The sequence below is a fragment of the Globicephala melas genome, chromosome 15 (genome assembly GCF_963455315.2).
Source record: "Globicephala melas chromosome 15, mGloMel1.2, whole genome shotgun sequence".
In the NCBI taxonomy this organism is placed as follows: Eukaryota; Metazoa; Chordata; class Mammalia; order Artiodactyla; family Delphinidae; genus Globicephala; species Globicephala melas.
In genome coordinates this window covers 16,532,961-16,553,203 of record NC_083328.1, presented here as the reverse complement: position 1 = coordinate 16,553,203, position 20,243 = coordinate 16,532,961, and the positions used below count along the sequence as shown (strand labels likewise).

At 56.6% G+C, this 20,243-nt stretch overlaps 1 protein-coding gene across 2 annotated transcripts; it reads right to left on the bottom strand.

Moving 5' to 3' along the window:
• Positions 1–76: 76 nt before the first annotated feature.
• On the bottom strand, positions 77–16,091 carry ATP2A1 (ATPase sarcoplasmic/endoplasmic reticulum Ca2+ transporting 1). 2 transcript variants are annotated; one of them, XM_030871644.2, is made up of 22 exons: positions 15,934–16,082; positions 15,609–15,626; positions 15,190–15,272; positions 13,693–13,797; positions 12,863–13,001; positions 10,852–10,932; positions 9,882–9,967; positions 9,433–9,730; positions 9,073–9,239; positions 6,166–6,254; positions 5,796–5,898; positions 5,416–5,547; positions 4,004–4,126; positions 3,660–3,878; positions 2,669–3,004; positions 2,251–2,471; positions 1,952–2,154; positions 1,674–1,759; positions 1,442–1,575; positions 1,211–1,328; positions 929–1,046; positions 77–170 (listed from the first exon to the last, which is right to left on the bottom strand). In XM_030871644.2, exons 1-22 carry the CDS (start codon positions 16,049–16,051, stop codon positions 145–147), a joined length of 3,003 nt encoding a protein of 1,000 aa, XP_030727504.1. In that variant the 5' UTR covers positions 16,052–16,082; the 3' UTR covers positions 77–144. The 2 variants fall into 2 exon arrangements, with proteins under 2 accessions (XP_030727504.1, XP_030727503.1); XM_030871643.3 differs by lacking the exon at positions 77–170 and having other exon boundaries at positions 346–1,046; positions 15,934–16,091.
• Between the last annotated feature and the right edge of the window lie 4,152 nt (positions 16,092–20,243).

Genomic DNA, 20,243 nt, shown 5'->3' with positions numbered 1-20,243 from the left:
GCTGAGGGGGGAGGAGACGTGAAGGGGACATTATGTTTATAAACAAGAATGTCGGGCTGGGGGGCACGTGGTGGCGGCCTGTGCCACAGCTCTGGCTGAAGACGTGTCACTATCAGGGTGGGGAAGGGAGGGCAAAAGGACTGGTTACTTCCTTCTTTCATCTTCTGGATCTGGAAGAAAAAGGGGGCGGATGAGACTGGTGGCAGGGCGGCACAGGAGAGGAGAAGTCCCTCTCAGCTCCCTACCTGTCCCAGTCCCCCAGCACACTCACCTGGAGGCCCCCCGCCACCCCCCCACTCACCTGTGTCCCCAGCCCCCACTCCCCCCAGCCACTGCAGCCCCAGCGGCACACGGCTCAGCGGCCAGCCAGCGCGACGCAGCTCAGCCCAGCAGACAGTGGTGCCCGGGGCCGGGCAGTGCCACCCCCGCAGAGTAGAGGCAGCAGCCCAGCCCCACTTGGAAGCACGGCAGTGGCGGCGGCGGCGGTGGCTCCAGGTGGAGCTGTGAGGGCACGTGACCCCGGCGCCGCCTGAGGGGGAGAGGGGGTGGGCAGAGGGGGCACAGCAGCTAGGGCACGGGCAAGAAGGGGGTTGATACCTGTGACACGGCTCAGAGAGATGGAGGAGGGGGAAACGAGTTATCCTATGGCCAGAGAGGACAGAGAGACAGCCGTTATCGAGGGAGGGAGGTGGGCGCAGGGGACCAAGAGGGCTGAGGAGGCTTTGGGGCGCCAAGGAGACGGGCTCGGAGGAGCGGGCAAAGGCGGGGCAGGGGCTGGGTGCGCCCCTCAGCGGAGGACACGGGGCCTGCAGGGGCTCTGGGAACTCACCCACCTGACAAGGAAGCGGGGCAGGCGCCTTCACGGCCTGGAGGGAGGGGCTGTGTCAGGGGCCAGGGGCTGACAGGGCTGGGGGCGGCGCGCTCTTACCCTCCAGGTAGTTCCGAGCAATGAACTTGAGGAGTTCATCTAGCCCGATGACTGGTAACGAGATCTTGAAGACCATGAGCCAATGGGGCAGGTCCAGGGCCTGCAGCTTGAAGATCATCTGGGAGGAGGCGGGAAGGGCAGTGAGAAGGAGCCCAGGAGCTGCCACTGCGCCAGCCTGACCCCGCCCTCCTCCCTCTGGCAGGGGTTGTGGTCGCGGACCCCTGCAGAGGCCCCCTGTGGGTGGGGGGGGGGCAGGCAGCCCCTGGCCAGAAGAAGGCTCACCGGCAGAGGGTCCACGTAGAGGATGAGGAAATGGAGGGACATGGAGAGGCAGATGGAGCCCACCAGCCAGATGTTCACCCAGGGCGGCATCCGCAGGAGGGACTGGTTCTCAGACAGGCTGCAAGGGGGCGGCCGGGCAGAGCCAGGGGTGGAGGCACAAGGGGAGAGAAGCGGTAAGCAGGGGGAGGGTGGCCTCCAGAGGGCCGCAGAGTGAGGGAGCGCGGACCCCACCTGTTGAGAGCATTGCACATCTCGATGGTAACCAGCACGGACAAGGCCATGGTCATGGGCTCGGGGGCCTCGAAGACCTCGCAATCCACACCCTCAAAGTCAGGGTTGTGCTCCGCACACTTCATGTAGTGAGTCTGCAGGAGGAGAGGGGAGAAGCCGGGGTTCCGAAAAAGCCTCCACGGCACCCTCCTGCTCCCCTCGCCTCCTCCCACCTCCCTCCGTGCTGCCCTACCAGCTGGCTGTAGGTGATGTGAGGCCCGTCCTCAGCGTATAGGAACCACCAGGCTGCTGCTCCCACCGTGGCTGCACCCACATAGCCTGTGGTGGAGAGAAGATGGGAGTTGGGGGCCCAGGGCTGGGGAGACGGGAGGAGCTGAGAGGGCCTCCTGGCCATGAACAGCAGCTGGAGGAAGAGGGCCCGCCGCAGTGGCTGCTGTGGGGAAGCTGGTGTCCCAGAGAGGGGATCAGCCCTGAGGGTCGGGAAGGGGTGTGGGGTCTCATCCTGCTCACCCCCAATTGCCATGTAGCGGAAGAAGAGCCAGCCACTGATGAGGGGCTCCTTGGGGCTCCGGGGGGGCCGGTCCATGATGTCCAGGTCGGGGGGGTTGAAGCCCAGGGCTGTGGCCGGGAGCCCGTCTGTCACCAGGTTCACCCACAGCAGCTGCACGGGGATCAGGGCCTCAGGCAGCCCCAGGGCAGCTGTCAGGAAGATGCTGCCAGAAGGAGGAGGTCACATGTCTGTCTTGCCTCCCAGGCCTGTGGTCACCCCCCACCAGCCCCGAGCTCCTCCTAGATGCCCTTCTGCTCACCAGACCACCTCTCCCACATTGGAGGAGATGAGGTAGCGGATGAACTGCTTCATGTTGTTGTAGATGGCGCGGCCCTCCTCCACGGCAGCCACGATGGTGGAGAAGTTGTCGTCGGCCAGTACCATCTCGGAGGCCGACTTGGCCACGGCGGTGCCGGATCCCATGGCAATGCCGATCTCCGCCTTCTTCAGGGCAGGGGCGTCGTTGACGCCATCACCTGTCTGTGGGGAGGGAGAGAAGGTGGGCACCAGCCCCTTCCTCGTACCCTCCTTGAGACTCTTCCATCGGGGCCCGAATCCCTCCCCTCCGTGCATCTCGCCAGGGCCCCTGCTCAGCCCCGTCCTCCCTCGGTCCCCAGCTCCCCAGGACGGTCATGTCAATAGACACCAAGCAGACCGCCCCACGCCAGTCGTCGCACCATCGCTGTGATCTCGTCGTAGGACTGCAGATACTCCACGATCTTCGACTTGTGCGAGGGCTCCACGCGGGCAAAGCAGCAGGCGCGTTTGCAGGCCTCCCGCTGCGTGGTCAGGGGCAGGTCATCAAACTCCCGGCCAGTGTAGGCTCGGTCAGCCACATCCTCGTTCTCCCCGAAGATGCCAATTCGTCGGCAGATGGCAATGGCTGTGCCCTTGTTGTCCCCAGTGATCATGATCACTCGGATGCCAGCATCACGGCACAGGAGGATAGAGTCTGTGACCTCCTTGCGGGGTGGGTCCAGCATGCCCACCACGCCAACGAATGTCAGGTCCGTCTGGGGAGACAGAGAAGAGAGCGACAGGGTCAAGGAGGAAGCCTGGGGGGAGCTGAGGGGAGAGCTGTCCCTGGGCCTGGTGTTTAAACCTCAGTGGGGCCTCAAAGCTCAGGGGTGGGAAATGTTCACATGTGTGTCTGCAGGCCTGGCGGTGCCAGGCCCATTGTAGGTGGCAGAGCGTGTCTTTCATAGAAAGAACTTGAACTGGAAGTGAGGCAGGTGGTTTCTGCTTTCAGCAGGGCTGCTCACTTGATCTACAACTTGGAGCAAATCTGTGTTACCTGCCAGGCCACGCTGTTCCCTCTGTAAGATGGAGTGGGCTTTGGTGCTGTTCAGAGAGCAGGTCCACTACGAGATAAAGCGCTAGTGCCAGAATGGAGGCTGATGCACGTCCTTAGAAAACCTCACTGTGGAAACACATCAGCTAAACCCGAGTGGACCTGGCTGGCTTCTGTTCTGGAGCAAGCACCTCACCTCATCTCAGATGGGTCCACGGACCACATGCCAAGTAGTCCTGGGCTGGATTATTCCTAAGGTTCTCTCAAACTCTAACGTCCTGTGATTCTAGGCCCCGTGACGAAGTAGGAAATGACAAGGGTGGTGGAAGGGGTGAGGCAGGTGACTCTGGGACAACGGGATGCTTCCGTCTGCTCACCTCGTACTCCATGAACCTGGAAGAGTCATCCAGGACCATCTCCTCTCGCTTTGGGGGGGTGTCCCGGGTGGCCAGGGCCAGGCAGCGCAGGGTGTCCCGGCCAGTGCCCCACTCCTTGATTACCGACAGAATCGTCTCCTTCACCGGCCCTGTCATGGGCACCCGAGTGGTGCCGACTCGCACGTAGTTACAGCGATCGATGACCCCCTCTGGGGCACCCTAGGAGAACAGAACAGTATTCAGAGACTACTGTTCCTTCCAGTGCACGGTGAGCGGGGCAGGGAGAAGAGAGGAGGGTTCAGGACTGGGAAGAAGCGGGGCTGAGGCGCACTCGGATTCCTGACCTTGACAAACATTTTGTTGCCCACAGCAGCCCGGGATTTTGCTGGAGAGCAATAGACAGACATGGACTTTCTGTCCCGGGAGAACTCCAGGGTGAATTCCTTCTTCATTAGCTGGCGGATCACCTGAGAGAGAGGAGACAGGGAGGGAGAGGCCAGATATGAGACCAGTGGAGAAAGAGTGATGATGCTATGCTAGAAGGGAAGAGTCCCAGACCCTTTAAAACATAGTCGAAAAGGATCTGGAGGTCAGAGCAGACCCCAAGCTGAGTCTGAGATAAAGCTAAGTCTGCTGCCTACAGCAGAAATGGAGAGAATTCCAAGGCTAGTGCTGCCACTGTCTTCCTATGTTCAGGTTAAAGCACAATAGAAACAGGATGGCGTAGTGTGGCACTGCCCGATAGAACCTTCCGTGATGATGGGAATGTTTAATAATCTGGATGGTTCAATACAGTGCAATCGAACAACGGCTACTGAGCCTGGGGAATGTGATGAGTGCAGCTGAAGAACTGAGTTTCTACTTTTATGTAATCATTTAAATGTAGACAACCACCTGTGTGAGTCTACAGACGTACGTTGCTAGACAGTGGAGAGCTGGTACCTGGCACGTAGTACTAAGCACTCCCTAAAAGTGAATGTGCCAAATGCATTCTAGATGTTTCTCCACAAAACAAAAATAAAAACGATAAATAAAATTAAAAATAATTTGATGTTTTTATTATCATTTGTAAATTTTTAAAATGAATCCTGTATTGATAAATACTTAGGTTGTTTGCATTATTTTTGTCATATTAAATAAAGCAGCCATGAGCATCTTGCCTATATAAAAAAAAAGGAATGAGTGGTGTGGGGAATATAATATAATACCCCAGAGGAATTCAATAGAGACATTCAGTAAATATTAATAGCAAGAACTTGGAGTGACAGTCACAGAATTGGGCTTGTTCACCTGGACACGGGGAAGCAGAGGCATATGAGGCAGTCATATTTCCCAAATCCTAAATCAGGCATTGTGATCTGATAAAAACAAGTGTGTTTCTAGAGACAATGGGAAATAGTTGAAATTGGGGCTGTCCCAGGATGGGTCACTTGTGGTTTCTGTGTCCAGCTCTGTCCCTTTCAACTAGGGACACGACAGGAAAAGTGATCTTAAATTCTTCCAGGGATGCTGCAACCGGGCACCAGGAAGAGCAGTGTAAGTGCAGGTGCAGTAGGTCCTACCCCAAGTCAGCCTTGCCAAGGAAAGCTGCGGAGAGGCTCTCTGCCTGTGCCGGCTGGGTCCCAGCATGGGGCACAAGGCCCTGACCAGCCTGACCTGGGTGGGGGTGGGGGGCCCTGTCTCCTGAGGTTCCTTAGGTCCTGGCCTGTACAGTATGGGCTGGAGAAGGACCGTGGGAGGGAGTGCCTAGACTCACCAAGTTGCAGGCGTTGGCCCTCTCCACCTTTGAGAGGTTTCTCAGTTCAGTGTTGAATACATTCATCTTCTCCACCAGGGTGGTGAGTGCAGTCTCGGTGGCCTCGCCCACCTTCTCATAAGCACCTTTGGCCTGAGAGGGCAGAGGAGGAAGAGAAAGTAGGTGCCCTGGGCTCCCAGCCCCGTGCTCCCATCTATCATGCCCACCTTCCACCTAGAACAGGAAGGGAGCAAGCCACTCCCTTCCCCTTACACCCAGGAGAGGGCTTGGTACAAGGGACCCCCTTCCCCCGAGCCCTTCCTTGCAGCCTGTCGAGGAGGCCTGGACTCTGAGGCAGCTGGAGGGGGAAGGAGGGGCGGCTTCAGGAGTGGAGAGGTTACCTCATTGAAGTCCAAGGAGGAGTCATTGCAGAGGGCACAAATGGTGGCTAGCTCTACCAGCCCATCATACTGCCCTGTCCGGACTGGCTTATCATTCTTCAAGCTGGCGGCCGCGTGGGGAGGAAGGAAGGGAAAGAGACAGGTAGAGAAGATAGGGAATGAGATGCAGAGAGAGCACAGGGAATGCAGCAAGGAGATGGCAACCAACTTGGAGATCAGGTGGGAGAGAGAATAAGGTTGGGGAAGGAACAAGAGAGAAACAGGAAGACAAAACTAGAGGGAGGCCCCAGGGAGAGAGGATATGTGTGTGTGTGTGTGTGTGGTGGGGAGGGGCACGAGGAACTGGGAAGACGACTTTGGGGGAACTTACATCTCTCCTTCTGGAGCGTAAGTGGAGCCAGTGATAGAGAACTTGTTCAGAAGGCAGATGTCCCCGTCCACCTTTTCGATGATGAACATCTGCAGAGGACAAGGGCATGCACACAGATGTTTAACTCTCCCCATCCCCGAAGGCAGTCTGCACTGAGGGGGCCCGTGCCCCAAGTGTCCCTCTACCCGGCCATCTGCTAGGACTTACCCAACTTCCCACCATCATCCCCTGATTCGTCCTTCCCTTTTCCTCCCTTTTCCTCCCCTCTCACACCACTCCCTTGCAAATCATTCTCTAAGTTCTGTGTTCATGGCCTTAAAACAAAAGGCCATGCTGGAGGTTCTTCCAGATCAATTAGTAAAATAAGACGTGCATCACAAGGTGTGGTGGCCACCAGTCTACCTGTCAGTACATGGCCCATCTACAGCTCCAGCCTCTTGTGGCCAGATCTTCCAGTTTTGCAGGAAGAATTAGAAATTCAGGTTATTTTCCTATGATATCCCTTGACTTTTCAAATGTGGGCAATTAATTCATTTTTATGAAACATGACAGAAGACCAGTGGTCTGGCTTTGAAGCCTGTGCTTTGGAGGGATGGAGATCACACAGAGCAGAGGGGAGCAGCCCACTCTGAGCCAGAGCACGCGTGGAAGGGATGGGGCTTAAGATGTGCTCCAGGATAAAATGGTTCTGTGGCCAGGTAAGTTTGGCAAACTCGTTTAAACTGAGCGAAATCCACCCTCTCTATGGTCAGCCTTCTCCGAGGCTTTCAAATGCCAACAGGCATGTGGTACAGCCTTTCTCGGCCTGGTCTGACCACACAACCCTTGATCCTTAGGACACCAATTTCTGTTTCACAAACATGCTATTCCAGAAAACTCTGTTTAGGTCAGGGGTTCTTTGCCTGGGGTCCATGGATGACACCCCGGACCAAGGGTGTCTGTGAACTTTGATGGCGAAACAAAAATTACATCTTTTATTTTCTCTCTGACATTTAGCATTTCCATCCAATTATGAATGGGGGCAATGGACCACATTAATATTAGCAAAACCTGTGACTTGGCCACCAATATAATCACAAATACTCTCTTGTCACATTGTATTGTTGCAGGGCTCTCAAAACAGCATTTACGCTCATCACTGCTTCAGCGTTATGGCAATTGTGAGACCCACTGCTGGACTTGCTACTTAATACATTAATAAAGAAGCATACGTTTTACCAAATCACAAATCTGTGTTTTTTTTTAACATCTTTATTGGAGTATAATTGCTTTACAATGTTGTGTTAGTTTCTGCTGTATAACAAAGTGAATCAGCTATACGTACAAATCTGTTTTTAAAATACTTTGACTACTGTATTTCAATCATTGGCTTCCTCTGTAATCCAATGTATTTTTTTTAATAGAGACACTCTATTTATTTATTTTTTAAATGCGTAGTTTTTTAAAATTTATTTATTTTATTATCTATTTTTATTTTTTTTGGTTGCGTTGGGTCTTCATTGCTGCGCTCGGGCTTCTCTCTGGTTGCGGAGAGCGGGGCCTACTCTTCATTGTGGTGCGTGGGCTTCTCATTGCAGTGGCTTCTCTTGTTGAGGAGCACGGGCTCTGGGGCGTGGGCTTCAGTAGTTGCGGCACGTGTGCTCAGTAGTTGTGGTTCGTGGGCTGTAGGGTGCAGACTCAGTAGTTGTGGCGCACTGGCTTAGCTGCTCAGCGGCATGTGGGATCTTCCCGGACCAGGGCTTGAACCCATGTCCCCTGCATTGGCAGGCGGATTCTTAACCACTGCGCCACCAGGGAAGCCCAGTCCAAAGTATTTTATTTAATTTATGTTTTTGGCCGCGCTGTGTGGCTAGCAGGATCTTAGTTCCCTGACCAGGGATCGAACCCGGGCTCACTGCAGTGAAAGCACCAAGTCCTAACCACTGGACCACCAGGGAATTCCCAATCCGATGTATTTTAGAAACAGAATCCTGTGCGTTTTATTTTATACATTGAAAATATTAAATGTAGAGATCCAGACTGCCAAAGAGTCCAAGGCGGGACTTCCCTGGTGGCGCAGTGGTTAAGAATCTGCCTGCCAATGCAGGGGACATGGATTACCGCCCTGGCCTGGGAAGATCCCACATACCGCAGAGCAACTAAGCCCATGCGCCACAACTACTGAGCCTGCGCTCTAGAGCCCACGAGCCACAACTACTGAGCCTGCGTGCCACAACTACTGAAGCCTGTGAGCCGAGAGCCCGTGCTCCGCAACAAGAGAAGCCACTGCAACGAGAAGCCCACGCACCGCAAGGAAGAGTAGCCCCTGCTCACCTCAACTAGAGAAAGCCCACGTGCAGCAATGAAGACCCAATGCAACCAAAAATAAATAAACAAATAAATAAATTTATATATATATAAAAAAGAGTCCAAGGCACGGAAAAGATCAAGGGCCCTGGTTCAGGAAATGCTGTTCAAGATTCGTGTGGCTGGGCTCCCCGGGCCCTGTCATGGATGACCACTCTGGAGGGTAGCCTGGTGCACAGGCAGGCACTCTAGGGCCAGACAGACTTGGGTTTGAAACTCAATTCTGCTCCTTATTAACTGTGCACTGAATCTCCTAGAGCCTCAGTTCCCTCTTTGGGAAAACTGGGTAAACAAGACCTTCCCCTGAAGGGCTGCTCTGGGGGATTAGAGATAACACAGGGCAGCACCTAGCACACGGACGGAGGCTGCAGGGAGCTGCCTGCCTGGGCCAGGGGGGCTTCTCTGCTCCCTCTCCTAGCTGGCAGGATGGCACTCTCTGTGCCATCTAAGCATTTCTTTCTCAGGCCAAAATGAAAAGCTACCCATGATGAAGGGGTAACCACAACTTTGGAGGGCTCGTTTCACCTCCCATCTAAGTGGGAGTTGCCACCCTTCCCTGACCTTGCAGACAGACATCTGGTTCGTGGTGAGGGTGCCTGTCTTGTCGGAACAGATGACAGAGGTGCAGCCCAGCGTCTCCACGGAGGGCAAGCTCCTCACAATTGCGTTCTTCTTTGCCATCCGGCGGGTGCCCAGGGCCAGGCAGGTGGTGATGACTGCAGGAAGGCCTGTGGCGAGGAAGGAGAGGGGGTGAGGGAACGACACTGGGGGAGGGAGGGAGAGGCCTAGTGGGGTAGGCTGAAGAGCAGCTCCCAAAGGTATCGGTCCCGATCCCTGGAACGCGTAACTGTTACGTTATTTGGGTAAAGGATCTCTTCAGATGAGATCAGCGAATGGGAGGAAAGAGAGAGGGGGCCCTACCTTCTGGGATTGCAGCCACAGCGAGGGCCACGGCAATCTTAAAGTAGTAGATGGCACCACGGATCCAGGAGCCCCCGTGGATGGGATCGTTGAAGTGGCCAATATTGATGAGCCACACGGCCACGCAGATGAGGGAGATGACCTTGGAGAGCTGCTCCCCAAACTCATCCAGCTTCTGCTGCAGAGGGGTCTTGTCCTGCTCCGTCGCGGCCATTTGGTCACGGATCTTCCCAATCTCAGTGTTCACACCGGTAGAGGCCACGATGCCTATGGCCTTACCGGCTGCAATGTTGGTGCCCTTGGAGGGGGAAGAAGAGGCAGGGAGTCAGGTGACGCCCCTCGTGCCGCATCCCCCCAGCTGTGGGTCTCATCTCTTCCCACACCGCCATGTCTCTCCCAGACCAGGGCCCCCGGCTTGAGCGCACGACAGCTGGCCCTGGAAGCCTCACCGAGAAGAGCATGTTCTTCTTATCCTGGTTGACAGCTCGGGGGTCGGGAACAGGTTCTGTGTGCTTGATGACAGAGACAGACTCGCCTGTGGAGAAGGGGCAGAGGGGTTTTCAGATGACATCATGTCGTTCTCCCATACTTCCCCCCCCTAACTCTCTGCTTGGCGGGACAGGGCCTGGTAAGGACCAAGCAACAATCCTGGAGGAAGTCTGGACTCTGGAGGAAGGCCCTGGAGGCAGATGGGAAACCCACTGCACTTAGAGTGAAAAGACCTTGACCCCAGTCCCAGCCTGACCACTCACAAGCAGCATGGCTTTGGATCACTTAGCCTTGGTTTGCTCTTCTGTAAAATGGGGACAAGGATGTGTACACTTCAGAGCAAGGTCTTGGTGAAAGTCAAACAAGCTGACGTATGTGGAAGTGCGCAGTCAACTGGAGAGCACGTTCCTGGGAGGGAAAGGCCCCCACCCTTGGGACCTTGCCTCCTTCACCTGATGGCAGGAGCTCAGGCAATCACCCTGGGCCAGCCCACCCTGCCTCCTTGGACCATGGAGCATGCGCACTGGCTCTTCACCCTCTCTCTCCCAGGACAAAAGGAGAAGCAGCTGAGGTTTTAAGTGTATCTGAATCCTGCATCCTATCCCAGAATCTCTGCTTCCTCAGTTGGGGGCTTCTGAGGAGGCAGGATAGTTCTCTGGGTGAGCGTGTCCGTATGTCCGTGTGGAAGGGATGGGTTGATGGCCATCTGGAAATGGGGACAAACATCCCGCCATTTCCCATGACCCCTTGTGTTCCAGGCTTAGGCAGTGGGCAAAGCTGAGCAGGGTTGATGTCGCTGCCACTACGGGGCCAGGAGGGGGCCCTACTGCTGAGGGTCCCCTTTCATCCCTGTCTGTCCACTCAGCTCTTCCCTCATCAAATCCTCATCACCCTCCCCTTTGATGCATCCCCTGACCCTGGCCAGCAGACCTGTCAGGATGGACTGGTCGACCCGGAGGGTGGTGGACTTGATGGTGAGGATTCGGATATCTGCAGGGACTTTGTCCCCCACTGTGGAGAGATGAGAGGAGAGTGAAGTCAGCTGAGATGGGAGTTTTCTTTCTTCCTAAGAAAAACCCAGTCTTTGATGATCTCACCTCATCCTTCAGGTCTCAGGGAGGTCACCCGGGTTGTGCTCCTGTCACCCAAGCAAGCATCCCCCTCTAACACTCACTCCAATTGTCCCCCCTGCTGAATGTTTTTCTCCCTACCAGGCTGTGAGCCTGGCGAGTGGAGGTCTGGGCACACAGTATGTGCTCACTAAATGTACCCTGAATGACACAGGGAAAATCAGGGCCAATCCTGTCATCTAACGAGAAACTAAAACTGAGGCCGGGAGAGAGCAAAACAGAGAGGGAAACACGAGGGAGAAAGGTGATGAGGGACAGGCAAGAAAAGAACTAGAGAAAACAGGGTAAGTCTCACAGACCTGCGTCCGTGGCGGAGAACAAAGTGGAACAGCCGGAGAAGGCAGCAAGAAACAGGAGGAAAATATGGGAATTGAGAAAATCAGTGTCAACCCAGACAAAATGTGGAGTGAGAAGCAGGAGAGGGAAGTGTGAGAAGGACAGATGCAGGCGGAGAGGGCGGAGCAGCGGAGGCAGAGGGTGCAGGCCTGGCAGGTCCACACGGCGTGGATGGGACGCACATCAGAAGCCTGCCGGGCCCTGGTCTGAGTATCTGGGGAAGGCAGGAAGCCACGGTGAGCGAGCTGGGGAGACGGCAGCAGAGAAGGGGAGTCTGCAGGAAACAAGGCTCTGGGGGGGGTGGGGGGCGGTGGGGGGGGAAGCCATACACAACAGAGAGCTGAGAAAACAGGGAGGGGGAGGGCAAGGGATGTGCACAGAAGGAGGGGGTCCACAAAGGAAACTTGCTGGGGAACACGGCAGATGCCCCACCAGACTTCGAGGCCTCCAAGGAAGCCAACTGCCTCCCAGCCTCATCCCGCCTGGTCCCAAGGATGGTCCTGGGGGTGGGGTTTGACTGCTTTCCTTTCCCCATCCCCAAGGTTCCTCCTCCGGTGCCAGAGGAAGCTGATGGAGGAGGGAGGAGGTCGGCAATGGAGTTGGGCGGGACACCCTGTCACCCAAACTGAAGCGATATTTATAGACATTCATGGCGCTGACTCCAAACTGTCACCGTGGCAGAACGGCCCTGTGATGGGGCACCGGAGTCTTCAGCCCACCCGCCCTCTCTGTCACCAAGCTTCCCAGGGTGGGGACTTGGGTATCTGGTGGAGGGAAGTAGGCCTAGAAAGACACATCTTCCTATGCCAGGGGCCTGGAGCCGTGGGAAGGCCTGCACAGGGCAAATATAAAAACCGCTGAAGGGGGCAGAATTCCAGTAATCTTAGCCTCCCGGCCCCCACCCCTCCCTGGTCAGGCATTAAGTGTCCCTCACCGGAGAGGCGGGGCCCTCCTTGAGCTCCCCTCCTCCCAGTCCCGTGCTCTCTGCTGGGGCCTGAGTTTCCCTTACATGGTCGGGGGCTTGAGCCTCCGGCCCCCCTCCTCCCTTCTACCCTTGCTCCTTCCCCTTTGAGAAGCCTCAAGGGTACGGAGAGGTCAAGATTTAAAGCTGACCAAGCTTGGGGGTGGGTGGAAGGAGAGGGAAGCCAGGCCTCAGGAGGGGGGTGGAGACAGGGCCATTGGCAGGGACTGGGTTCCACCTGTTACTTGCAAGTGCTGGGTGAGAGGAGGGGGAGCAGGGGTCTGCCTGCAGCGTCAGGGACAGGACTGGCTGTTCCTGCTGAGACTCTGATGGAGAGGGGGTGCTGTGGCCACAGTGCCCTGGGGTGACCTCCTGAGGAGTCTGGGAAGGAGAAGCAGAGACTCTACCATCCTGGCTACCTCCTGGACAGTGGGGATCAGGGCCCAACCAGCCCCCAACATGCACATCTTCTTGGCCTCGAACCCATCCTGGACCACTCGTCCCCATCACTCACCAGCCACCTCCACGATGTCTCCGGGGACAATGTCCCGAGCCTTGATCCTTTGCACCGACTTGCGGTCAGCCCGGTAGACCTTCCCCATCTCTGGTTCATATTCCTTCAGAGCCTCAATGGCATTCTCTGCATTCCTTTCCTGGGGGGACAGGGTTGGGGAGGGGAGGGTCAGCAGAGGGAGGAAGGTTGTGGAATGACAGAAGACTGGTCAGGGAGGATGGGGAGGTGTAGGGATGCAGGAGCAGGGGCCAGAGTCTCAGGGGAAGTAGGGGCATCACAGAGAAGGAGGCAGGTTATGCAGTTCTGGCTCCTGGCCCAGGGGAGCAGACAAACCCCACATGACGGTTAAGGAAACCATCACCCACAGCTGAGAACAGGTAAGGGGGTTTCGGGGAGAGAAGGAAGGAGAAACAAAGAAAACCAGAAAGCAGGGGACAGGAGAAGCAGAGGATGGTATAAGGTAAGAGAAAGAAGGACATCAAACTAGCATTTCCTGAGATCCTCCTTTATGCCAGACACAGGGCTGGGCACTTTCACACTCATCATCTTGTTAAATTTCACCACAACTCTGAGGGATAGGATTATGAGCCCCATTTTATGGATGAGGAAACTGAGACTCAGAGAGATGAAGGAACCTGCCCAGGGTTGTACAACCAGCAAGTGAGAGTGGGAACACCAGTCTCCTGCCTCTTTCCAACATTCTGGTCCTTTTGCCCAATTCAGAACAAGGCAAGCCCAGGGTAAGTGATGGAGGAGAAGGAGACAGGGAGGGAGGCTGGCCTCATGTCCAGTGTCAGGATGTGAAGGAACAAGGCGGGGTCAAAGCTAACCTGCCAAACCCCCACGATGGCATTGGCAATGAGGATCAAGAGGATGACAAAGGGTTCAACAAAGGCGGTGATGGTCTCTTCGCCTTCCTCGAACCAGGCCAGCACCTGGGGAGCAAGGGAAGGGAGAATAACAGGTTCTAAAGCCCCTCACGTGAGGAAGGAGAGGAAATGGAGGTGAGAACATGTGCAGGAGCAAACGGGGCAGGGCACCACGGGGGCACTGCAGCCCCACATCCCTTTAAGGGTCTACGTGCTCCACAGCTCGAACTCACGTAAGCGTGGCCACTACTGTTATTCAGCGGGTGCAGGCCGGCACAGACATGCGCAGCTAGGGGATTAACTGGGAATGCTTTCAGGTTTCCCTGACCAAGTTACTGGCTTGTAAACGAAGCTCAGGGGACACCCAGGCCAACTACCCCCGCAGCCACATCCATCCCCCGGGAGCCAAAACTCAGTAGGAAAAACCCTGTGGTCCTCGCAGGCGCCCGGCCCACGCACGGCCCTCCCCCAACAGCCCAAGGCAGGGGAGCTCCAATTTCATGAGGGAGCAGAAGTGGGGGATAGTGTTACGGGGCCTCCTGTGCACACCCCACCCCAGCTGTTGCCTCTGCCAGGCAACAGCCTCAGGCAAATGTCAAGGAGCAAATCTGAGGAGGGAGAAGTGAGGCCCTGCCAGCTACACTCAGGGGCCCAGGGGCCTCCACTAAAGACACCAGGGGACAGAGAGACTTCTTTGCCTCCAGAGTCTTGTCTTCCAGGACCATTAAGATGTTAAGGAAGAAACTCCAAAACGCAGGCCGGCCTGCTAGGATGGTGGGTGCAGAGGGGAGCTCCAGGGCAGGAGAGGTGGCAGGGCCTTGAGACCCGGCGTGGGGCAGCCCTGAGGCTGTGAGGAGGAAGGGGAGGGTCAGGCCAGGTAGGTGACGAGGGGGATCCTGGGAGTTCTAGCCCTGATGGGGTGAGTAGGGAGGTGAGGCCCAGAGACAGGAGAGGCTCTGGTTCTTTGGAGTCACCCTCGCACCAGCAGCCCTTTCCCGCCTCTACGAGGGGAGTCTCTGCCTCGACCAATCAGTGTCAGGAGGGCGGGGCAGGGGCGCCAGGATGCCGCGGGATTGGTGGAGCAGTGCATGTGCCCCCGGGGCATGCTGGGAGCAGCGGTGGCCTGGGAACAGCAGCAGCGTTGGAGCCGCGGAGACCAGCGCTTCGCGGGGGTAACCCGAGCCCTCGGAGCCCTTGAAGCTCCGGGGGCGGCTTAACTTCAGTGTTTTGGCTGAGAACACCCTTAAAGCTTAAAATAAAACCTGCCTGCGGGGTGTGGGGGAGGACAGAGGAGTATACAAATCAGCGTCACCCCACCTCCCTCATTTCTGGTCTGTAGGAAAGGATGCTGAATGCTTGGTCTACAGGAGCCGATGATTTGGAGCTGCCCGCCAGCAGACTCTCCAGATCCCCCAACCCACGCTCCCAGCCTGCCCCCAGATGCCCTCCCACACTTACAAAGGAAATGCAGGCGGCCAGGAGAAGGATCCGCACCAGGAGGTCTTCAAACTGCTCTACCACCAACTCCCACAGGGACTTCCCTGAGGGAAGAGGCAAGGGGAGGGGGCCCCCGGGGTTAAGGTCTAACGGATGAACGGCTGGGACTCCAGGTGCCGGCAGGCCATTTGGTACTGAGAAAAGGGCTGAGAGGAGCTGGCCCGGAGTCCAGAAACAGGCTCCTTAAAGTGGTGGGCAGTTGTTCAAGGACTGGATGCCTCAAGGAGAAAGTGCCTGGAAACTTCTGACCCCAGCCAGACTCTAACCTTTGGGGAGGAACGATTGCCCCAGGAGTTGGAAGGAAAGGGCAGGGAGAAGGGAGTGGGGCACAGAGGGGAGGAGGTGTCATTTATGAGAGCTCAGGGCTTCCAGTAACTTACCTTCCTCGGCAGGGAGCTCTGCCCAGGGAAAAAGAAGAAAAGGACATATTCATTTGGAGTTCAGTCTAATGCCGCCCACACCCAGGACTTTGTGGCTAAGGTAAGAGAATCAGGCCACCAAAAGTTTTTTATCCCATAAAACTTCCCAAAAATCAGGGTCTCAGGGACCCTGTTTTCTTAGTATCCTCCCCTCCGTTGCAGTCATTGGACCATGTCCTGCCTCTTCCCTAAGATACCCTGGAGGGAGAGGCTCCAGTGTGTTTGAGTGTGAGTGTGTGTGTGTGTGTGTGTGTGTGTGTATGTGTGTCCATCAAGGGACACTTACCATTGTGGCCGTATTTCTCCAGATGCCGCTTAACTTGGTCCGGGGTAAGGCCTGTAGTTTCGCTCACCCCAAAATAGGCCAAACACTCTTCTGTGGTCTTGGAGTGTGCAGCCTCCATTGTGCTCCCTTCCTGGGGGCCAGGGGGCGGTGTGTTCCTTCTGGGGGGTTCTCACACGTCAGGGGCCTTCTTCAGTGTGTCCACCTGCCTGTTTGTCTGGGTTTCTTCCTTTTTCTCTTCTGCCCCCCCCCAAGTTATTCTTCCCTCCACGAAGCTCTGAGCCCCGGCCCCGTTCCACTTGCAGCAGCCAGCCACCCGCCCCAGCCCCCAGCTGGTCCTTATGAGGGAGTGGGGGGGGCCAGGCTCCCCCCTCCCCCAGATCAGGGATTGGCTGGCTGAGACTCTAGCAGGAGGGGTCAGAAGAGAGAGATATTTCTGCTGACAGAGGGGGAACAGTGGGGCTGCAGCCTGAGATGTCACTCATGAGGGAAGCTAAGGTGGCCCCAGCCCCAGGGAAGGGGGGGCAGAGAGAGACTTCACTTTCTGTCTTCTGCTACTGAGCCCTCCCCCAACTGCCTCGACTTCTTCAGCTGCACTGAATTTCCTGTTCCAACCTCACCCCTTCCAGTTCTTCCCTTAAACCCACTTCTCCTCTCAGGCCTTCACCGTTCCCTTTCCTCGTGTCCCCTTCCCATCTCATCTCCCTGAACCTGCCTGTTTCTACTGCCCCTGTCTCCTCCTTTCTCACTTACCTTGTTGAAAGGGCAGCAGAGATACTCCAACCCTCAGGGGATTGAAAAGGGGGAGAACATCCCTTGGGGGCGAGAGGAAGTGGCTCTAGAGGGACAAGGGGAAGTAGGGAGGGGAGAGGGTCAAGGGGACAGGGCAGAAGATGGTAACCCTACCCTAGGGAGGGGATGCCGCAGCCATCAACAAGGGATTTAGTGTCCAGGCCCTGGTGAGCAAAGCCAGGACTGCCTGTCTCTCCCCTCCCCACCCCTCCCCATCACTCTAACTCAGCCACTGGGAACAGAGCCTTCAGGGCCTCGCATCCCTGACAGGGAATCCCCTCCACCAAGAAAATGGGATACCCAGGCAGCCGGGTAACCCAAGAGCCTACAGAATGTGCTGATGGCAGGGGGAGAGGGATCAATGTTTCAGAATGGGGGCAGGGGTCACCCCAAGTCATGGAATAAGGGTCACCTCATCCCACACTGTGCTCTCTTTAACCCACGGGGTTTACATGGCAGACCCCACGTGGCGTGTGGTTGCACTCCGCCCTGGCCCTGAAGTAGCTGTCCTCAAAGGGAGTGAAGATCAGAGCTGTGTGCTCAGGCATACCCTGGGCACATACCCTGTTGGCAGAGGGCTGAGGGAAGGGACGTTAAGGGAAGGGGCTCGGGGAAGCCGGATAGAGCAGAGGCTCTGGACCAAAGGAATGGACGGCAGGCAGATTGATGGGGACAGGTCTAGGGGAAATAAGGACAGTCATAGCTGGGGGAATAGAGACAGGGCTGCCAGGGTCAGAGGGAAGTCTGAGGAGCAGTGGGGAAAAGGGACAGCAGGGAGCTGGCACGCGGCAGCCAGGTGGGTGGGGGCCCAGGGCTAGGTGCAAAGCCACAAGCTGTCGCTGAGCGGCTGGCCTCAGTATCAGCTTCCTCAGAGAAGCAGCTGCTCTGAACACCCCACCCCCATCCCTGCTCTGGGATAGGGGCGTCTCTTGGTTACTACCAGCTGCGGGAGGAACAGACAAGAGGGTAGCATGGGCTGTAGGCAGGGGAAGAAAGAAGGGCAGAGAGGAGAAAGGCTGAATGAGAGAATGGTGAGAGGTCAGTGAGGGGAAGCAGGCTTATGGCCTTGGCCTCAAGTCCTTCCTCCATCTAGGCCTCAGTTTCCTGAAATGAACAGTGAGGGGTATAGGCTACTGAAAGTGTTCTCAAGGTCGCTTCGCTGTCTGGCACTCAAGTTCCTAAGCAGACAATGGCACAGGAGACAGCGGGGCAAAGGAAAGGGAAGCCCCACTTTTGAGGGGTGGGTAGGCCAGCAGGGATGGATGGCACTGAAGGATTTAGCCCCCCATACCCATCCTTTCCTCTGCCTGGACCTGGGGGAGGGCAGCCTCTCGGGTGAGTTGAGGACACGGCGCTCCTTCCCTCTCCCTTTTCATGGGTCCAACAAACCCCTCCCTGAAGCAGAATCCTGCTGCGATGTGCGGGTGTGAGGGCTCAGACCATGGCGTGAGGTGTTGGGGGTCACACCCTCCACCTGGCCCAGCACCCACCTTCTCAGGCCAGAGTCAGGCTCAGCATCTAGCCAAGCCTTTTGGTGCCGGCTGGCTTCTCCCCGCCACCACCTAGAGGAGTGCCAGGGGCACTGTCTTAAAGGAGCAGGAGTGCCCAACACGGAGAAGGGGGAGAAGACTGGACAGATCTCGTCTTCAAGGGACTGGAGAGCATGAGGCCGAGGAAAGGAGGCAGGCTTTACAGGGCACTGCTGCCAACAGGGCCCTGTAAGGTTATTCATCTCTGCCTCCCCCAGCTTCCCAGAGGGGAAGCGAGCCAGAGAGGGAAAGCCACCAGCCGAGAGCTGCCAGGGATCACCGTCAGGGAGGCTGGGCGTGAACCGGGACGCAGGCGCGTGCTGTCTTGGAGCCCTCACCTAGGGTCTCCAGGCCCAGAGGTGCAAGGTCTTCATCCCCTCCTGAGCACTGAAGCCGAGAATGGGAGAGGCGTAGTTCTGAAGGACACAGAGACAGAGCCTGCTCAATCCCCGACCAGTTCCGAACTTCAGCTGAACCATCCATAGACGGGCTTAGAGGGAAAGTGTCTTAGGCTCCTCCAGCCAAGACATGCAAATCTTGGGGGTTCGGGCGGGGGCGGTGAGGAGGCTCTTGTGCCCTCCCCCCCCCCCCCCCCGCACATCTTCAGAAGGCAAGTCCCTGAGGGCTGGCAGGATTTAGGGGGAGGGGGGAGCCTCGCAGCACCAGTTGCTGCTAGATTAGGAGAGGATCAGGTCCTGCTTACCCTGGGGCGCCACAGCCTTCACTCGCCATCTCACTTTGAGAACACAGCATCCAGGTCCACGAACCATCCCCCTCCCTCTGCAAGGCCAATCCTATCCCCAGTCTCCTGAGGCCAAGGTTTGGGGTAGCCCCAGGGATTAGACAAAACCAGGAGAGACAGCAGGCTTCCCCCATCTAGCCCCCAGGATGGGTGGCCTGTGAGCCCAGCTGTCTCCTGTCCATCTCCCAATAGGACGCAAGGCCCAGAATAGCAAGGTCATACGCGCGGTCATAGGGCCTCCTGGAGGTGGGGGCAGAGGCTGAGGGGCGTGGAAGTGTAGACTCCACACTGCCCGGGAAGGAAAGTGAGGCAGAATGGTTAAGAGGCGGAGCTGGATGGAGGTGGGGAAGGGAGAGGGCCAACAAGACAGGTGGGATTCTTCAGAACCCGGCCCCTCCTTGTTGGCACCCACAGAGCTGGGAAGCCCAGGGGTGCCCTCGGTTGGAGGAGGGCACAGCCGCAATTCAGTCCAGAGAGGAGAGCCTGGGTTTAATGGTGGGGGAGGGGGGCGCAGGGTGAGGAGATGTTGCAAACTCAAATGCTCACAGGCCTAGCTAGGCACATCATGTGAGTGAAGTGGGCTGGTGGGGATGGAGCAGATGTGGAAGGTGGATACCACGTGAGGCTGGATCTTCTAATTTTCAAGAGAAACCAGTAATCTGAACTTTTATGTGAAATTCCAATGGAAACATTGTCCACGCCAAGCAAATCATGTCAGCAGCTCCAACCTAGATGAAACAGTTTCATCCAACCTAGATGAAACTTCCCATTTTACAGATAAGGGTATTGAGGCCTGGAGAGGCTATACCTTGCCCAGGCCACACAGCAAACGAGAAGCAAAGGCAGGAGTGGAAGCCAGCACTCTTTATCAACTATCTGGCAGCTTCCCAGCTTGGCTCTGAGAAGGGGGGCAGTCAGCCTGCCCTTGGGTCCCTCTGGCTGCCACATTAAATCTCTCCCAACACAGCCACTGTGCCCCCAGCCCAGCCCCCCTACAATCTCTCTCGGCCTGCTTTCTCCCGAGGGTAGGAAGCCTTAACTTCTTAACTGAAGAATTCAGAGCAGGAAGGCTCCTTGGAGGTCATCAATCCTGCCGTTCACTGTCCTGTCCCATTAAGAGAACCTGGCTGGAGACCCCGAGAAGCACCGTTTGGCTCTGCACTTACCGCTCAAGAAACAGGACAGCCACCCGAGGAGTGATGGGCCGAAAGCACAGGTCTGGAGAGCAACAGGGACTCAACCTGACCCAG